The following is a 21,144-nucleotide window of genomic DNA, read 5'->3' as shown; positions in this document are numbered from 1 at the left end:
GCTCGGGTTGTCTCCGATTATTTGTAACTGCTCGGAGATTTAGTTTTCGTTGCCTCAGCTGCATGATTTACATCCGTTAGCCAGCTTGAATACATGGGAGGATTCCCTAGCAACCAGGCAACCCCCTCATGTACTCAGGCTGGCTAGCAGCCATAAATCATGCAGCTGAGGCAAGGAAAACTAAATCTCCGAGCAGTTACAAATACTCGGAGACCACCCGAGTGTGCTTGGGAAAACACGAGCAACGAGTATACTCGCTCATCACTAATCACCACATATTTTCATAGCTTTTGAGCAGCCCTTTTCAGTTGTAGCTCTCCAATTATCCAGCTATTTATGAGACAGGACAGAGATCTCTTCTGCCATGTCATGGTACTGTATATGTTTCCGGCTGCTGGGAAATCTCTCACTAGATGAAGCATGTAGTTAAAACATATTGCTGCACAAACTTCCAGTTTAAAAAGTGGGTCATTCATGGGTATTGTCGGACAGTGCTTGGAAATACAAGCAATTTTGCAATTTACAATACATTAACATTTTCAGCCGTTCTTGAAATATTAAGATTTACTCATTGCCTTGAAGGCCAACCACCTCTTTTAGACAGCAGAACATGTGCAGTGCATGCAAGCTCTTTTCTATGAAGCTTGTAAGCACTGCTTTGAATCTGGCCAGGATCGCTAGAGCGTGCTGCTGTTTCCCAATCTCTGCCAATTTCAGCGCAGTGCTTAAAGCTAGAAAACATTGGTGATCGGTCTCCTCGGGCAACAATCTGAAAACAATATAATGTCAATATCTTAAGAACGGCTGCAAATTTTACTAAGAAAGAAATTGCAGAAATAAATAGATGAACAATGGTTTCCAGCATCTGCAAAAGATAGTCTTTAAAGCACTACTCCAGTGTTTTCTTTATTGCAGTGCTGGAGTAGTTGTACTAATGTAAGTTCCCTGCACTTAGTCTCATCCTTACCAGCTGCCATCTTCAGCTTTTCCCAGTGCCGCTCCTCTCGGTCTCCACGAGGTGGTGACCTGCCGCACCGCTCCAGTGTTTCCCGGGCGATCTGCAAGTCTATGAGAGTCAGAAAGAGGCCAAAACGAGGGTCTCATAGACTTACACTGAGAGCCTGCGACTGTTATCACTGAATTCCAGTCAGTCAGAAGTTGCGGTCGCAAGATGGTGGCGCTGGACTGGAGTAATACCGGGAAGAGCTAAAGACAGTGACTGTTAAGTATAAGACTCGGCTCAGGGAACTTAGATTAGTAGCACCACTCCAGCCACGAAATAAAAAAACCTATAGTGGTGCTTAAGTCATCATGATATTACACAATTCCTTAAAATAAATGTAAAAGGGAAAGATAAAAAACATGGCTTGTGTGTGTCGAGCCTACGATGGATTCTTGCTCATAGTCTTAGACATGCTATGACTAGTTAGGAGCCATCTAATGAAGTGAAATGTTAAAGACTTTTTATTGCAGATGCTGAAAACATTTATTCATTTACTACATTCATTGTAGTACTCGTGCACCTGACCTAATAATTAATGTTTGACAACTGGTGAGCTGGTGTATCTTCCTTACTATTCACTTTACACATTGCTTGTTTTTACATCACAATTTCCATCTGTGAAGATGGGAATAACCCTTTAAGACAACCCTTTTAAATGGTAAAATGTCCCAGTAAAGTGGATGAGATTCCTGAACTCTTATTCACACGTTCCTGATTTTTTCTTTGCAGATTTGAAACACTTTCAAATCTCCATCATGTCAGTTCTTTCAGTGTTGTAGCATTTTCCACCTAGTCTAATGACTGGAGAAAAAAAAACGCATGGAAAAACGCACATTTTTATGCTCAGCATTTTTCCTACTAAGAGACACATTTTTATGCAGAACTGTCTCGAACAAATACTTACATTGTGCACATACTATTGGAGAAAATTATTTCTTTTTAAAGCTTTTAGAACAATGATAAACACTGATTTGGGTTTCCCAAGTATATGCCAGAATACATGCAAGTGTTAAAAGTAGTACTAGTCTATGGGATTAAAAATTGTATCTGATCCTACAATTTCTTGCAAGTTTTTCCCCACTGACCATCATCATGGCATTCGGAAACGTTCTAATGTGCCAGGATGTGGAAGGATTCTGCACCACGCGAAGACCTGGAGGCTTTGTATGGTGGCTGGTGTTGGATAATGTGCCAAATTTGTATTTATTAAGGTCGTAATGAAGGAAGAAGCTATATTTTGTCTTTGTGGGGTACCTGAAGAATGGTGTGCCGTACTAAAGTAATGCTGATTTGAACTTTGTTAAATTAATATAAAAAATTATACACAGTACATGACTAATTGGTAGGTCCTGTATATATTACCCCCAGTCTTGTGTTCCAGTAGTGTACATTTTGTTCCTCTATGGTTAGTTATATTTGTATAAATCTATGTAAATTAATATACGGTAGTTGATATATATGCAGTATATATACAAGAATTGGTGCTCCTGCAATTCAGCCTATATGTTGGCTTATTACATTTAATACATCATTATCTTGCCTATTTATGGAGCTTTTTGTATTTCAAACACACCCTGTGGTAAAGGCAAATGACGAGCCAACCTTATATCTCCATTATTCACATTGTGAAAAATCTAGAAGACAAGAAGCTTCAGTATAGGACTCTAGCAGAATACAGACCAGTATATCAAGTTAAAAAAAATAAATGAAGCTGGAAAAATCAGCCGGGAATATGTATCTATTGCATGAGTATGCAGCATCAAGCGTGAACCAACGTGACCCTTTGCTCCTTTCTTGCGAGAGGCACTAGAATTTGGGCTCATGGCCGGCTGTACCACCTGCTTCTCTACATCTTCTGCTACAATGTGGGTTTTGGTGTATCCAGCCAAACTGTTGGAATCGGGATCACCATAAATTCCATCCATCATCATTGTTTTTGTGTGCGACATTCCACATGTACAGGGAAACTGAAAAAAAAAAGAGATGGTATACTATAGACAATTTCTAATATCAGATTTGATATTTTAACATTAAATTCCAATGTTTTAAAGATAATAACTGCCCTGCTAGACATAATATAGAGGAAGAACATCGAGCTGTTAAAGAGTAACAATTAAGGGTAATCTCTAATATTAGAGTATTTTTACAATAGTAGAAGGGGATATATGGATAAATCCACTGCACTGATGGTCAAGAAGACATCCAATGGAGATGATGGTGTTGAACAATGAGCAGTTTTATTAATCTCCGCATTTCAGAGCAGAATAAACTCCTTCATCAGGAAAAGACACAATCACAATGAGCTCTTGGCCATTGGATGTCTTCTTCTATCCCTTTCTACTAGTACATTTTCTGCTGGTTTATTCCAGCACATGGAGTAGCATCAGCTGCTATGTATATCTTCAGATCTGCCTGACACAACCCAGATGAGTGAGCAATACTATGCAATCTACAAAGCTTACTGCCCGGGTTATGCCCTGTTGTGCGCTTCTTGTCACTTTTTAGTTATATTAGATTATTTTTGTGTCTTTCAAAAATGGGTTAATTCCTTAAGTATCAAGCCATTTTGACGTTAAATGGGTTGTCCACATTTGGTGACATTTTTTTTTACTTAAAGGGAATCTGTCAGCAGGTTTTTGCTATGTAACATGAGAGCAGCATTATGTACAGGGATGTGTCACTTACTGGGATGTGTTTTGTTGTTTCAGCACAATCAGCATTTTATCAGCAGGAGATTATCATTACAGGGCAACTTGGCACGTGCAGGGTAGTAGTCCAACCCCACCGTCAGTACCGATTAGCAGCCCTGTCACTATACAAAGTTTCTCAGAAAGCTGTGGTGTGGGTGGGGTTATACATAGCTCAACAACTGAGCCCCTTCAGATCTTAAGCAGATAAAACTGTGTCTCTATCATAACTGTGATACATCGCTGGAATTGGGGTCTTTGACCCTACCACATGGTGGTGAGAGATTCCATAGCAAAAACCTGCTCACAGATTCCCTTTGAATACATGTATTTGGGGCTAAACAAATTTTTGCAATTGGGTTTCATTTAAACCTTTTCATTGTTTCCCTTCTGAAGCTTCAGTGTTGCATTGTGAATTACTGGCTACAGAATGAGCTAACTGAGAATCCATTAGTCAGCCCACTATGAAGGTCTAATGGAGGGATTGTAACTCTTTTATACCTCTCTTTCTGAGCTCCTCTCAGCTGATCTATAACCACAAACCACATTGGTTGAATGAGCATGAAGATTAATAGTCTGTAAAAGCCAAAAGGTACAAAATATTTAATGCATCTAAGTTGCAAAAATGATTTTTGCCCTAAATATATGCACTTAAGTTAAAAAAATAATTAAAATTGTCCTTGAAGATGGACAAGCCCAGAATGATTTTAATTTTGTGTCACCACATTCAGAGATTAAAACTTTTTTTTATTTTTCCATCAGTATAACAATTACAATGGTGCCATACAAACCATATTTTTGCATCAACAACAACATATTAGAATGGTACCTTACAAAGCAATTGTAACATTAACTTTTGTTACTTTTTGGAGAGAAGAAAAAAGAGTAATTCTGCTATTGAATTGTGCATTTTTGCAATATTCACTTAGTTACTTAGTATCCACCATCCTAAGGCCAGGTTCATACTGTGTTAAAGCAGCCCGTTCAACCCATAGCGTTGACTGGCTGCGTTAACGCTATAGCATACACACCATCGCGTTATGCTATACCGCTAGAACAGATGATTCATCTGTGCTAGCGGTGACGGAGCCTCAAAAGCTGCAGCCCGCTTCCGAGGCTCCGTCACTGAATGACGGCACATTGCTAGCGCATGCCGATTATGGCATGCGTTGGCGATGCGCCCGATAATAGGGATTAATGGCAGCGTTAACGGACTGCGTCGTGCAGCATTATGCCGCGGTGTAACGCAGCCCGTCTAACAGACTGCCATAAAGCAATGTGAACCCAGCCTAACCCTAGAAACAATACTAAGAATAGGGCCATGTATACAGCAACTAATATGCTGGTATATAAATAGCTTAAAGGGAACTTGTCACCCCATTTTTTCAATATGGGCTAAAAATAGCGTTCAATAGGGCCTGAGCTGTGCTTTACAATAGTGCCTTTATTATCTTCTGATTCCCCACCTTTGCTGCCAAAATACCTTACTAAAATCGCCGTTTTCGTCTGTCAATCACCCCGGTCCAGTCCGATGGGCGTTGCCAAATCACTGTTTCTCCCCACCTCCGGCTTTTCACTAAGAAACTTCTTCCCGGCGTCGGCGTTGTATTTCACGCCTGCGCATTAAAGTGTCATCTCGCGCCTGCGCATTATGCTTTGCCCAACTGTGGGAATAGCATACAGCACATCATTGCGCATGCGCGGGTTTTCACTGTAACCTGTGTGCCCCGGAAAAGTTTACCAGCGTCCAGGACAACACAATTTGCATATCCAGACTTCTGGGGCACAGAGGTTACAGAGAAAACCCGCGCATGCGCAATGATGTATTGTATACTTTGCCAACAGTTGGGAAATACATACTGCGCATGCGCTGGAGCCTAATGCACTGCGCAACCACAAAAAATGAGCGTGATCTGTGCTATTCACAGATCGAGTTACGTCTGACACGCCGAGGAGCGGGGAGAGAGACAGCGATTTGGCAACGCCCATCGGACCGGACCGGGGTGATTGACAGACGAAAATGGCGAGTTTACTAAGGTATTTTGGCAGCAAAGGTAGGGAATCAGGGGATAATAAAGGCACTATTGTAAAGCACAGCTCAGGCCCTATTGAATGCTATTTTTAGCTCATATTGAAAAAACAGGGTGACAGGTTCCCTTTAATAGGTATAGATAAAATATCTGTCAGTGCTTACATTAGGTGCGCAATTATTAGGCAAGTGAGTATTTTGACCAAATCATCATTTTTATGCATATTTTCCAACACCAAGCTTTATAAACTTGAATGCTTATTCTTGATGAAGCAGATCAGGTGATGTATATTTGTGTAATGAGGGAGGGTGCGGCCTTAGCATATCAATGCCCATTATCAAGCTGTGCAGAATTATTAGACAACTTATTTTCCTGAAGCAAAATGGGCCAAAAAAGAGATTTAACTGATTTTGAAATGTTACAGAGGGATGCAGCACTACTACAATTGTACAAACATTGGGGTGTGATCAAAGAAACATCAAATGTTTTGTTGCAAATAGTCAACAGAAAAAGCAAATTAACTGTGACCAGGAAGCCATTATCTTCCAGTGCTGTCATATTCCAGAACTGCAACCTCCGTGCAGTGCCCAGAAGTACAAAGTGTTCAGTGCTCAGAGACATGGCCAAGCTAGGGAAGGCTGAAGCCTGTCAACTGGACTGATGAAATGAGAGTGACTCTTGACAGACCAGATGGATGGGCCTCTGGCTAGATCAGTAACAGGCACAGACTTCCACTTCGACTCAAAAGTCAGCAAGGTAAAGGTGATATACTGCTATCGGCTGGTACTATTAAAGATGAGCTAGATAGATCTTTTCAGATTGAAGATCGAATCAAAATCAATTCCCAAACCTATTGCCTGTTTTTAGAAGACACATTCTTCAAGCAGTGGTACGGGAAAAAGTCTACAGCTTTCAAGGAAACCATGGTTTTTATGCAGGACAATGCTCTAAGTACTCCACTGTTTGGTTAGCCAGTAAAGGACTTAAAGATGAAAGAATAATGAATGACATTGTTCTTTCCTCCATTGACTTAAACCCTATTTTGAACTTTTGGATCTTTCTTAAATGGGAGATTTATGGTGAAGGAATTGGAAAGAATTGGAAGCATTTAAAGAAACCAGGATGAATGAACACAGAATTTAAACACTTTCTAAAAAGGAAAAAATAAATGTATATCAAATGGAAAGATGGCAGCATATCTAAAGAAGAATACAATAATGTCTGCAGGGAATGCAGAGCAAGCATGAAGTGAAGCTTGCAAGGGAGAACAAAAGGAATAAAATAGAATTTTGGGGGTATGTCAATAGCAAAAGAAAAATCAAGGGCGCAATAAGATTTTTACAGGATTGAAAGGGTGAAGTGGTCAAAAATTATGTTGAGAAGGCCAGACTTTTAAATTCTTATTTTGAATCTGTGTTCTCTAAGACAGCAAATGTAACATCAAATGATCTTCACTGTGCTATCTAAGAAATAAAAGAATCCACACTATCTGTAAACAGAGAGATGGTGGGGGAACACTTAGTTAATTTAAATAAATTTACATGTCCTGGTCCAGATGAATTACATCCTTGGGTACTAAAAGATATAGTGGAGAAAATTGCAAAAAAGCTAGCTTGAATATTTGGAAATCCCTGGAGAACAGCAGAAGTCTCAGAAGATTGGAGAAGGGCAAATGTTGTCCCTATCTTCAAAAAAAAGGGAAAGAAGGTGAAACCATTAACCCCTTCACGACCTCCGCCGTACTATTACTGTGGAGGTCGGATCCCCTGCTTTGATGTGGGCTCCGGTGCTGAGCCCACCTCAAAGCCGGGACATGTCAGCTGTTATGAACAGCTGACATGTGCCTGCAATAGCGGAGGGTGAAATCGCGATTCACCCACCTCTATTAACTAGTTAAATGCCGCTGTCAAATGCTGACAGCGGCATTTAACCGGCGCTTCCGGCCATCGAGCCGGAAATGAGCGCATCGCCGACCCCGTCACATGATCGGGGGTCAGCGATGCATCTGCATAGTAACAATAGAGGTGATTGAGAACTCTATGGTTGCTGATGCCGGATTGCTATGAGCACCACCCTGTGGTCGGCGCTTATAGCAATGCAGGAATTCAACTACATAAGAGCGATCTGATGATCGCTCCCATGTAGCTGAGCCGATCGAGTTGTGCCAGCTTCTAGCCTCCCATGTAGGCTATTGAAGCATGGCAAAAGTTTAAAAAAATATGAAAAAAATATGAAAAAAATAAAAAATAAATATAAGTTTAAATCATCCCCTTTCTCCCCATTCAAAATAAAACAATAAAAAAAAAATCAAACCAACACATATTTGGTATCACCATGTTCAGAATCGCCCCATCTATCAATAAAAAAAAGGATTAACCTGATCGCCAAACAGCGTAGCGAGGAAAGAATTCGAAAAGCCAGAATTAAGTTTTTTTTGGTCGCTGCGACATTGCATTAAAATGCAATAACGGGCGATCAAAAGAACATATCTGCACCAAAATGGTATAATTAAAAACGCCAGCTTGGCACGCAAAAAATAAGCCCTCACCTGACCCCAGATCACAAAAAATGGAGACGCTACGGGTATTGGAAAATTGCACAATTTTTTTTTTTTTAGCAAAGTTTGGAATTTTTTTTACCACTTAAAACGTAACCTAGACATGTTTGGTGTCTATGAACTCGTAATGACCTGTAGAATCAAAATGGCAGGTCAGTTTTAGCATTTAGTGAACCTAGCAAAAAAGCCAAACAGAAAAAAGTGTGGGATTGCACTTTTTTTGCAATTTCACCGCACTTGGAATTTTTTTCCTGTTTTCTAGTACACGACATGCTAAAACCAATGATGTCGTTCAAAAGTGCAACTTGTCTCACAAAAAACAAGCCCTCACATAGCCATATTGACGGAAAAATAAAAAAGTTATGGCTCTGGGAAGGAGGGGAGTGAAAAACAAGAATGCAAAAACGGAAAAGGGCAAGGTTGTGAAGGGGTTAAATTACAGACCAACGAGCCTTACTTCTATACCAGGAAAGATCTTTGAGCAAATTATTAAACAGCATATATGTAAGTACTTGAATAAGAATATGGTAACTAACTAGAGCCACCATGGGTTTGTAGCAAATAAGTCATGCCAGACTAATCTAATTTCCTTCTATAATGGAGTCACTATCTGGGTGGATCAGGGAAATTCAGTAGATATAGTATATCTTGACTTCAGCAAAGCATTTAAAAAAGTATGTTATACTATCGTTCTTGAAAAAAAATGACCAAGTATGGGATTGACAAGGCTATGGTTGGGTGGATTCATAAGTGGCTGAGTGATTGTACTCAAAGGCCGGCGTCACACTGGCGAGTTTTACGGATGTATGAGCGCAGAAAATACACCCGTAAAATACGCATAACACACGGCCCAGCTCCTATCAGCCGTATTTTACGGATCCGTATTATACGGTCTTCTACGGCCATACAAAATCGCACCATGCTGCGTTTGTCACCGTATTGCGCAAAAAAATTGCCAATGAAAGTCTATGGGGGCGAGAAAAATACGGATTACACACGGACCAGCAGTGTGACTTGCGAGAAATACGCAGCAGTGTTCAATAGAAAAGCCGGTAATTCAATTGCCGGCTTTTCATTTCTCCTTCCCAAACCCGACATGATATGAGACATGGTTTGCATACAGTAAACCATCTCATATCCCTTTTTTTTTGCATATTCCACACTACTAATGTTAGTAGTGTGCATGTGCAAAATTTGGGCACTGTAGCTTGTAAAATAAAGGGTTAAATCGCGGAAAAAATTGGCGTGGGCTCCCGCGCAATTTTCTCCGCCAGAGTGGTAAAGCCAGTGACTGAGGGCAGATATTAATAGCCTAGAGAGGGACCATGGTTATTGGCCCCCCCTGGCTACAAACAACTGCCCCCAGCCACCCCAGAAAAGGCACATCTGGAAGATGCGCCTATTCTGGCACTTGGCCACTCTCTTCCCATTCCCGTGTAGCGGTGGGATATGGGGTAATGAAGGGTTAATGTCACTTTGCTATTGTAAGGTGACATTAAGCCAGGTTAATAATGGAGAGGCATCAATTATGACACCTATCCATTATTAATCCAATAGTACGAAATGGTTAATAAAACACACACACATTATTTACAAGTATTTTAATGAAATAAAGACACAGGTTGTTGTAATATTTTATTATACTGGTAATCCACCTGATGACCCTTGTTCTGTAACAAAGGAAAAATAAAAAAAAACAATATCTCATACCTTCCGACGCTCAGGTCAAGTCCCACGAAGTAAATCCATCTGAAGGGGTTAAATCATTTTACAGCCAGGAGCTGTGCTAAAGCAGTGCTCGTGCCTGTAAAACCCCCGGGAATGAATGGATTGCAGGGGAATGACCTGTAGTTACCTTGAGTTGCAGTGAGGCGCCCTCTGATGGATGTCCTCATATGAACTCGAGCGTGGGAACTTTTACCAGGCCCCAGTTCATGAGGACATCCAGCAGAGGGCGCCTCACCGCAACTCAAGGTAACTACAGGTCATTCCCCTGAAATCCATTAATTCCCGGGGGTTTTACAGGCACGAGCACTGCTTTAGCACAGCTCCTGGCTGTAAAATTATTTATGATTTTAGGACTTGACCTGAGCGTCGGAAGGTATGAGATATTGTTGTTTTTTTATTTTTCCTTTGTTACAGGACGAGGGTCTTCAGGTGGATTACCAGTATAATAAAATATTACAACAACCTGTGTCTTTATTTCATTAAAATACTTGTAAATAACGTGTGTGTGTTGTTGTGAATTTGGATTCTGGGCTCCCCCGGTGGCCGCTTGTGGAATTGGACTTGTCATCCTCTTTCCTGTTTCACCTGGTTCCATCAGTAGTGGGTGTCGCTATTTAAGCTCATTTCTCTGGTGGTTTCTTGCCGGTCAACAATGTTATCTGATGCCTCTCAGTGCTTGTTCCTGCTTCTAGACAACTACTAGTTAAGTTGGACTTTTGTCCATGTTTTGTTTTGCCTATTTGTTCCAGTTCACAGCTGAAGTTTTGTTACTGTGTCTGGAAAGCTCTCGTTGATCAGGGATTGCTACTCTGGCGTTATGAGTTAATGCCAGAGTTTAAGGTAATCTCTGGATGGTGTTTTGTTAGTGTTTTTTCTGCTGACCATGAAAGTATACTATCTGTCTTCTGCTATCTAGTAAGCGGACCTCAAATTTGCTAAGACTATTTTCCTGCTGCGTTTGTTGTTTCATCTGAACTCACCGTCATTATATGTGGGGGGCTACTGTCTTCTTTGGAATATTTCTCTAGAGGTGAGCCAGGTCTTATATTTCCCTCTGCTAGCTATTTAGGTCTTAGGCCAGAGCTGGGCATCTAGCGATAAATAGGAAATGCTACCTGGCTATTTCTAGTTGCGCGGCAGGCTTAGTTCATGGTCAGTATAGTTCCATCTTCCGAGAGCTTGTCCCTCTATAGGCTTGCTATGATCTCTGCCTGCAGAGATCATGACAGTTTGACCGGCCCAATAAAGTGTTAAAGACCCAGGTTGAGAAAGGAGAGTTATAAGAAGTCTGCTGGAATTTTTTTTTTTTTTTTTCTTCCTCCAGTCTGCCTTGCTGCAGTCTTTTTTCTCTCTCTCCTCCTAATCTCTGTATGCTCTGTGTGCACCTGACAATAATGGATCTCCAGAGTGTAACTGCGGGTTTGAATAATCTCACCACGAAAGTACAAAATTTACAAGATTTTGTGGTACATGCTCCGGTATCTGAGCCGAGAATTCCTTTGCCGGAGTTCTTCACAGGGAATAGAGCTAGCTTCCAGAATTTCCGAAATAATTGTAAGCTTTATTTGTCCCTGAAGTCTCGTTCAGCTGGAGACCCTGCTCTGCAGGTTAGGATTGTGATTTCCTTGCTCAGGGGTGACCCTCAAGATTGGGCTTTCTCATTGCCAGCAGGGGATCCTGCGTTACGCGATGTGGATGCGTTTTTTCTGGCCTTGGGCTTGCTTTATGAGGAACCTCATTTGGAACTTCAGGCAGAAAAAACTTTGATGGCACAATCTCAGGGGCAAGACGAAGCTGAAGTTTTCTGCCAAAAATTCCGTAAATGGTCTGTGCTTACTCAGTGGAATGAGTGCGCCTTGGCGGCAACTTTCAGAGAAGGTCTCTCTGATGCCGTTAAGGATGTTATGGTGGGGTTCCCTTTGCCTGCAGGTCTGAATGAGTCCATGACAATGGCTATTCTGATTGATAGGCGTCTGCGGGAGCGCAAACCGGTGCACCATCTGGCGGTGTCTATGGAAAAGACGCCAGAAAGTATGCAGTGTGATAGAATTCTGTCCAGGAGCGAGCGACAGAATTTTAGACGGAAGAATGGATTGTGTTTCTATTGTGGGGATTCTACTCATGTTATATCAGCATGCTCTAGGCGTACAAAGAAGCTTGATAAGTCTGTTTCCATTGGCACCATTCAGTCTAAGTTTATTTTGTCTGTAACCCTGATTTGCTCTTTGTCATCCATTGCCACGGACGCCTATGTTGACTCTGGCGCCGCTCTGAGTCTTATGGATTGGTCCTTTGCCAATCGTTGTGGTTTTGATTTAGAGCCTTTGGAGACTCTTATTCCTCTGAAGGGGATTGACTCCACCCCATTGGCTAATAATAAACCACAATACTGGACACAAGTAACCATGCGTATCAATCCGGATCACCAGGAGATTATTCGTTTCCTGGTGCTGTATAATTTACATGACGATTTGGTACTGGGATTGCCATGGTTGCAGTCTCACAACCCAGTCTTGGACTGGAGAGCAATGTCTGTGTTGAGCTGGGGATGTAAGGGTATTCATGGGGATGTACCTTTGGTTTCTATTTCGTCGTCCATTCCCTCTGAAGTCCCTGAGTTCCTCTCTGATTATCAAGACGTCTTTGACGAACCCAAGCTTGGGTCGTTACCTCCGCACCGTGAGTGCGATTGTGCCATAGATTTGATACCGGGTTGTAAATATCCAAAGGGTCGTTTGTTTAATTTGTCTGTGCCGGAACATGCTGCTATGCGGGAATATATAAAGGAGTCTTTGGAAAAGGGACATATTCGTCCATCTTCTTCTCCCTTGGGAGCTGGGTTTTTCTTTGTCTCAAAAAAAGACGGCTCTTTGAGACCATGTATTGATTATCGGCTTCTGAATAAGATCACTGTTAAGTATCAATACCCATTGCCATTGCTTACTGATTTGTTTGCTCGTATAGAGGGTGCTAAGTGGTTCTCTAAAATTGATCTTCGTGGGGCGTATAATTTGGTGCGGATCAGGCAGGGGGATGAGTGGAAGACCGCATTTAATACGCCCGAGGGCCACTTTGAGTATTTGGTCATGCCTTTTGGTCTTTCTAATGCCCCTTCAGTTTTCCAGTCTTTTATGCATGATATTTTCCGCGATTTTCTGGATAAATTTATGATAATATATCTGGATGATATTCTGATTTTTTCTGATGACTGGGACTCTCATGTCCAGCAGGTCAGGAGAGTTTTTCAGGTTCTGCGGTCTAATTCTTTATGTGTGAAGGGGTCTAAGTGCGTTTTTGGGGTCCAGAAAATTTCCTTTTTGGGGTATATTTTTTCTCCCTCTTCCATTGAGATGGATCCCGTCAAGGTGCAAGCTATTTGTGACTGGACTCAGCCCTCCTCTCTTAAGGGTCTTCAGAGATTTTTGGGCTTTGCCAACTTTTACCGCCGATTTATTGCTGGTTTTTCGGATGTCGTTAAACCACTGACTGATTTGACCAGACAAGGCGCTGATGTTGCTAATTGGTCCCCTCATGCTGTAGAGGCCTTTCAGGAGCTTAAGCGCCGTTTTGCCTCTGCCCCTGTGTTGCGTCAGCCTGATGTGAATCTGCCTTTTCAGGTTGAGGTTGACGCTTCGGAGATCGGAGCTGGGGCAGTGTTGTCGCAGAAAGGTTCCGACTGCTCCGTCATTAGGCCTTGTGCCTTCTTTTCTCGCAAATTTTCGCCCGCAGAGCGGAATTATGATGTTGGGAATCGGGAGCTTTTGGCCATGAAGTGGGCGTTTGAGGAGTGGCGCCATTGGCTCGAGGGGGCTAGGCATCAGGTGGTGGTATTGACTGACCACAAAAATTTGATTTATCTTGAGACTGCCAGACGCCTGAATCCTAGACAGGCGCGCTGGTCTTTATTTTTTTCTCGCTTTAATTTTGTGGTGTCATACCTACCGGGTTCTAAGAATGTTAAGGCAGATGCCCTTTCTAGGAGTTTTGACCCGGACTCTCCTGGTAATTCTGAACCCACAGGTATCCTTAGGGAGGGAGTAATTTTGTCGGCCGTTTCTCCTGATCTGCGGCGGTCCTTGCAGGAGTTTCAGGCGGATAGACCGGATCGTTGTCCGCCTGATAGACTGTTTGTTCCGGATGATTGGACCAGCAGAGTCATCTCTGAGGTACATTCTTCTGCATTGGCAGGTCATCCCGGAATTTTTGGTACCAGGGATTTGGTGGCAAGATCCTTCTGGTGGCCTTCCCTGTCACGAGATGTGCGAGTCTTTGTGCAGTCATGTGACGTTTGTGCTCGGGCCAAGTCTTGTAGTTCTCGGGCTAGCGGACTGCTGTTGCCCTTGCCTATTCCTAAGAGTCCTTGGACACACATCTCGATGGATTTTATTTCAGATCTGCCTGTTTCCCAGAAGATGTCTGTCATCTGGGTGGTCTGTGACCGTTTCTCTAAAATGGTCCATTTGGTTCCTCTGCCCAAGTTGCCTTCTTCGTCTGAGTTGGTTCCTCTGTTTTTTCAGAATGTTGTCCGATTGCACGGTATTCCTGAGAATATTGTTTCTGACAGAGGTACCCAATTTGTGTCTAGATTTTGGCGGGCATTCTGTGCTAGGATGGGCATAGATTTGTCTTTTTCGTCTGCTTTTCACCCTCAGACTAATGGCCAGACCGAGCGGACTAATCAGACCCTTGAGACATATCTGAGGTGTTTTGTCTCTGCTGACCAGGATGATTGGGTTGCTTTTTTGCCATTGGCAGAGTTCGCCCTCAATAATCGGGCCAGTTCTTCCACCTTGGTGTCCCCGTTTTTCTGTAATTCGGGGTTTCACCCTCGATTTTCCTCCGGTCAGGTGGAGTCCTCGGATTGTCCTGGAGTGGATGCGGTGGTGGAGAGATTGCATCACATCTGGGGGCAGGTTATGGACAATTTGAAGTTGTCCCAGGAGAAGACTCAGCGTTTTGCCAACCGTCATCGTCGTGTTGGTTCTCGGCTTTGTGTTGGAGATTTAGTGTGGTTGTCTTCTCGTTTTGTCCCTATGAGGGTCTCTTCTCCTAAGTTTAAACCTCGGTTCATCGGCCCTTATAGAATATTGGAGATCCTTAATCCTGTTTCTTTCCGTTTGGACCTCCCTGCGTCCTTTTCCATTCATAACGTTTTTCATCGGTCGTTATTGCGCAGGTATGAGGTACCTGTTGTACCTTCAGTTGAGCCTCCTGCTCCGGTGTTGGTTGAGGGTGAGTTGGAGTACGTTGTGGAGAAAATTTTGGACTCTCGTGTTTCCAGACGGAAACTCCAGTATCTGGTCAACTGGAAGGGTTACGGCCAGGAGGATAATTCTTGGGTCAATGCATCTGATGTTCATGCTTCTGATCTTGTTCGTGCCTTCCATAGGGCTCATCCTGGTCGCCCTGGTGGATCTGGTGAGGGTTCGGTGCCCCCTCCTTGAGGGGGGGGTACTGTTGTGAATTTGGATTCTGGGCTCCCCCGGTGGCCGCTTGTGGAATTGGACTTGTCATCCTCTTTCCTGTTTCACCTGGTTCCATCAGTAGTGGGTGTCGCTATTTAAGCTCATTTCTCTGGTGGTTTCTTGCCGGTCAACAATGTTATCTGATGCCTCTCAGTGCTTGTTCCTGCTTCTAGACAACTACTAGTTAAGTTGGACTTTTGTCCATGTTTTGTTTTGCCTATTTGTTCCAGTTCACAGCTGAAGTTTTGTTACTGTGTCTGGAAAGCTCTCGTTGATCAGGGATTGCTACTCTGGCGTTATGAGTTAATGCCAGAGTTTAAGGTAATCTCTGGATGGTGTTTTGTTAGTGTTTTTTCTGCTGACCATGAAAGTATACTATCTGTCTTCTGCTATCTAGTAAGCGGACCTCAAATTTGCTAAGACTATTTTCCTGCTGCGTTTGTTGTTTCATCTGAACTCACCGTCATTATATGTGGGGGGCTACTGTCTTCTTTGGAATATTTCTCTAGAGGTGAGCCAGGTCTTATATTTCCCTCTGCTAGCTATTTAGGTCTTAGGCCAGAGCTGGGCATCTAGCGATAAATAGGAAATGCTACCTGGCTATTTCTAGTTGCGCGGCAGGCTTAGTTCATGGTCAGTATAGTTCCATCTTCCGAGAGCTTGTCCCTCTATAGGCTTGCTATGATCTCTGCCTGCAGAGATCATGACAGTGTGTTTTATTAACCATTTTGTACTATTGGATTAATAATGGATGGGTGTCATAATTGACGCCTCTCCATTATTAATCTGGCTTAATGTCACCTTACAATAGCAAGGTGACATTAACCCTTTATTACCCCATATCCCACCGCTACACGGGAGTGGGAAGAGAGAGGCCAAGTGCCAGAATAGGCGCATCTTCCAGATGTGCCTTTTCTGGGGTGGCTGGGGGCAGATGTTTGTAGCCAGGGGGGCCAATAACCATGGACCCTCTCTAGGCTATTAATATCTGCCCTCAGTCACTGGCTTTACCACTCTGGTGGAGAAAATTGCGCGGGAGCCCACGCCAATTTTTCCACCATTTAACCCTTTATTTTACAAGCTAGAGTGCCCACATTTTGCACATACACACTACTAACAGTAGTGTGGAATATGCAAAAAAAAAAGGGATATGAGATGGTTTACTGTATGTAAACCATGTCTCATATCCTATCGGGTTTGTGAAGGAGAAATGAAAAGCCGGCAATTGAATTACCGGCTTTTCACATATTTCGCGCTGAATTAAATATAAATACAGAATATATATATAAATGTGTGTGTCTCAATGACATATACAGTATATATATACATACTGTATATATGTTTTAACAGACATTTGAGCACATAAATCCATTAGATGTCGGTTTTGCAAGCCTGCGAGAAAATATCGCAGTACGGATGCCATACGGATTACATACGGAGGATGCCATGCGCAAAATACGCTGACACACCCTGCCTACGGATGACTTACGGATCACTATTTTTGGAACATTTCTGCGTATTACGGCCTTAAAATACGGACCGTATTTTCATACGCTGAGTGTGACGCCGGCCAAAGAGTGGTAATAAATGGTTGCACATCCCATTGGAAGAGTGTTTCAAGTGGCGTACCACAAGGCTCTGCCCTGGCCTCAGTGTTGTTCAACATTTGTAAAGGATCTGGGAATGTTTAGCTTGCAAAAAAAGAAGGCTAAGAAGAAACTTAAAGGGAACCTGTCACCCCGTTTTTTCAGTATGAGCTAAAAATACCGCTAAATAGGGCCTGAGCTGTGTGTTACAATAGTGTATTTTGTGTACCCTGATAACCCACCTATGCTGCCGAAATACGTTACCAAAGTCGCCGTTTTCGCCTGTCAATCCAGGTGGTCTGGTCAAAGGGGCGTGGTGACATCGCTGTTTCTTCCCCCAGATCTTGCTTATTTTTCCGTTGGTGGCGTAGTGGTTTGCGCATGCCCAACTGGCGAATCCACATCACAGGTGAAGATAAAGAGCGCGATCTGCGCTATTTCCCTGGTGATCGGTGGGGGCGGCCATCTTCCTGAGGCCGCGCATGCGCAGATGGAGCGCTCTGCTGCCACGGGCTTCAGGAAAATGGCCGCGGGATGCCGCGCATGCGCAGATGGAGATCGCGGCAGCCATTTTTCTGAAGCCGAGTTCGCATCTCGGCTTCAGAAAAATGGCCACTGCGATCTCCATCTGCGCATGCGTGGCATCCCGCGGCCATTTTCCTGAAGCCCCGGGTAGCAGAGTGCTCCATCTGCGCACGCGCGGCCTCAGGAAGATGGCTGTTATCTGGTGGCCTAAGAGCAGCATGAGACATACTCTGGAGAAGGTGGTAACTGTACTGACCGCAGACCCTGAACTTAACACCGCAACTAGAAGTAGCCGTGGAATGTACCTAGCGCTCCCTAGACATCTCGACACAGCCGGAGGACTAATTACCCCTAGAGATAGAAAAGGGAAAACTATCTTGCCTCATAGAAAATCCCCAAAGGATAGACAGCCCCCCACAAATATTGACTGTGAGAGGAGAGGGAAAAAACATACACAGACTGAAATGAGAATTTAGCAAAGGAGGCCACTTCTAGCTAAATAGAAAGGATAGGACAGAGTACTATGCGGTCAGTATTAAAACACTAGAAAATATCCACCACAGAAAATACGAAAATCTCCACAGCTAACTAAAGATATGGAGGGTATATCTGCATCTCCAGAGATACCAGCTTGGCTAAACAAATCCTTATACAGACCAAGCTGGACAAGACAAAAACATGGAAAAGAACTGAACAATAAGGCCACAGCATGTGGACAGCAAAAATCAAGGCCAGAACTTATCTTTGTTGAAATGAACTGCAAAGCAGAAGAGACCAGGCAGGGATGTGAATCCTCCAGGAACAATGGACAACTGGCACTCACTAAAGGGTGAAGCAAGACTAAATAGCCCAGTCAAAATTGCAAAAAGTGAACACACCTGATAAATGCTGCGATTCAGAGACAGCAGCGCTACCACTTACAACCACCGGAGGGAGCCCAAGAGCAGAATTCACAACAGATGGCCGCCCCACCGATCACCAGGGAAATAGCGCAGATCGCGCTCTTTATCTTCACCTGTGATGTGGATTCGCCAGTTGGACATGCGCAAACCACTACGCCACCAACGGAAAAATAAGCAAGATCTGGGGGAAGAAACAGCAATGTCACCACGCCCCTTTGACCAGACCACCTGGATTGACAGGCGAAAACGGCAACTTTGGTAACGTATTTCGGCAGCATAGGTGGGTTATCAGGGTACACAAAATACACTATTGTAACACACAGCTCAGGCCCTATTTAGCGGTATTTTTAGCTCATACTGAAAAAACGGGGTGACAGGTTCCCTTTAATAACAGTCTACAAATGTCTGAAGGTATGCCACAGTGTAGAGGGATCATACTTATTCTCATTTGCACATGGAAACACCAGAAGCAATGGAATTAAACTGAAAGGGAGAAGATACAGATTAGATATTAGAAAAAACTTTTTGACAGCGTGATCAATGAGTGGAACAGGCTGGAGGTCCATTCCAAAGCTAACATTCTATGATTCTATGTTATATCACTTATTATGTATATATTTATATTAGAGAGAGGAGTCTGGGCCTTGTACACTAGTGATCAATGTCTCTTGCCTTGCGCTTTGCCTTTGTTTGCATGTTATTATGAAGTCCAGATTTATATTGCTAATGCTCATGGACAGTTAAAATAAATCCATTAATTTCCTCAAAAAGGGAATATTCTGGTTAATTTCATCCTTAATGTGGGTATATTAGCTAGAAATTCCTTTACACAGGTCATTGCACTTCAATGAAAAATGTCTATTGCTTAAAGCATAATCTGCTAATGCACAGTAAAAAAAAAACCAACATATAAAAAAGTGACCTACAGAATTTCAATCATTACCTTAATTTTGGGTCACTAGTATTTATTTTACCTGTCATCTGAGCTTTCAGCAAGTACGCATACGCTAATGATAGATAAATAGATATTTTATTTTTCAAAATAAGTAAAGCATATAAAGTATAATTAGATATTGTCATAATTGTACATAATTCTACTTACCAAAAAAGAACTAAGGGATACAATTGTTTGTAATTAATAGAGCCATAAAATATTGCAGCTCATTCTGCAATAATAAGGATAAAAGTTGAAACCCTCGCACAGCTCCATTCACAAAAAAAAGGAAAATGGTTACACAAAAACAAATTATATTGCTTCCTGCTGGTGACAGGGGACCACCAACAAGCTGATCTGCCATGACCAACGTATTAAGGCAAAAGGCAGCAAATTAAATCTGAAGGAAAGCTGTGACCCTGGATGAGCCCTCAGGACAAGTAATAAATGGCCTACCTTTTCCCTTAGTTTCCTTTCCTTCCGCTCTGCCACTGTAGTCAGGTAATTCACCGCAGCATACTCCAGCACCGATAGAAAAACGAACACAAAACTGACCCACAAATAAATGTCCACAGCTTTGATGTATGACACGCGAGGCATAGAGGCATTGACTCCAGTAATGATGGTGGACATAGTCAGCACTGTGGTTATTCCTAGGTAAAACCAAACAGGGCAAAGTTCAGTTACTGTATAATCACCCTCTGCAATGACTCAATATGACAATGCTTGTTCACACGTTGAATTTTTGTTCACTTTTTTTTCTGTGTGTTTTTGTCATGGTAAAAAATGCCGAGTTACGAGCAAACTGAATGAAATTTCACAAATCTCATGCACATGTTTCTTATTTTTTCCTTGCAGATTTGAAGCATCAATGTGTTGTTTCAGATCTCAGAAATGTCAATTCATTAAGCATTTTTACAGCGCTTTTCACCCATTCATATGCATGAGAAAAAACACAAGTAAAAATGCATCAAAAACGCAAAAATGCTTAACAAAACGGGCATTTTACGCAGAGTTGTTTCTGCCAGCACCCTTGTTTTGTTTTCTGCTGCAGGAAAATCTACTACAGATACATGTGTGTACATAGCCAAATCAATATTTTGAACAGTGGCATGTAAACGTTTGGGCACCACTGGTCAAAATTACTGTTATTGTGAACAGTTAAGCAAATTGAAGATTGAATTATTTCTACAAGACCTAAAGTTAAAGTTGGCACATTTCCTTTGTATTTTTAGGTAAAAACAAAAACAAACAAAAAAACCCATCTTTTACATTTTAAAAATTACAAAAAAGTGAGATGATGCAAAAGTTTGGACACCCTGCATGGTTAGTAGCTACTAGCACCCCCTTTTAAAAGTATCACAGCTTATAAATGCTTTTTGTATCCAGCCAATAGTCTTTCAATATTTGTTTGAGGTATGTTCATCCATTCTTCATTGGAAAAGTCTTCCAGGTCTGTGAGATTTCTGGGTCGTCTTGCATGCACTGCTATTTTGAGATCTAGCCACATATTTTCAATGATGTTCAGATCAGGAGACTGTGAGGGCCATTATGAAACCTTCAGCTTGCACCTTTTGAGATAGTCTATTGTGGAATTTGACTTGTGTTTAGGATCATTATGCATTTGTAGAAGCCATCCTCTTTTCAACTTCAGCTTTTTTTATAGATGGTGTTATGTTTACATCAAGAATTTGTTAAAATGAAATAAATGTGTAACCAAATGTAAG

The 21,144-nt window shown here is 42.3% G+C and overlaps 1 protein-coding gene across 1 annotated transcript in view; it reads right to left on the bottom strand.

Moving 5' to 3' along the window:
- Window positions 1-221: 221 nt before the first annotated feature.
- Window positions 222-21,144, bottom strand: part of LOC143807800 (gamma-aminobutyric acid receptor subunit rho-2-like) — a 151,010-nt gene continuing 130,087 nt past the window's right edge. The window contains exons 8-9 of the mRNA XM_077289737.1: window positions 19,874-20,070; window positions 222-2,970 (exon numbers count right to left, since the gene is read on the bottom strand). Of these exons, the coding sequence (XP_077145852.1) occupies window positions 2,668-2,970; window positions 19,874-20,070 (500 nt within the window). The 3' untranslated portion in view covers window positions 222-2,667. The remainder of the gene's footprint in view (window positions 2,971-19,873; window positions 20,071-21,144) is intronic.

This window comes from Ranitomeya variabilis, chromosome 2, assembly GCF_051348905.1.
Source record: "Ranitomeya variabilis isolate aRanVar5 chromosome 2, aRanVar5.hap1, whole genome shotgun sequence".
Classification (NCBI taxonomy): Eukaryota; Metazoa; Chordata; class Amphibia; order Anura; family Dendrobatidae; genus Ranitomeya; species Ranitomeya variabilis.
The sequence above is the reverse complement of the archived record's forward strand: the minus strand, read 5'-3'. Positions and strand labels throughout refer to the sequence as shown.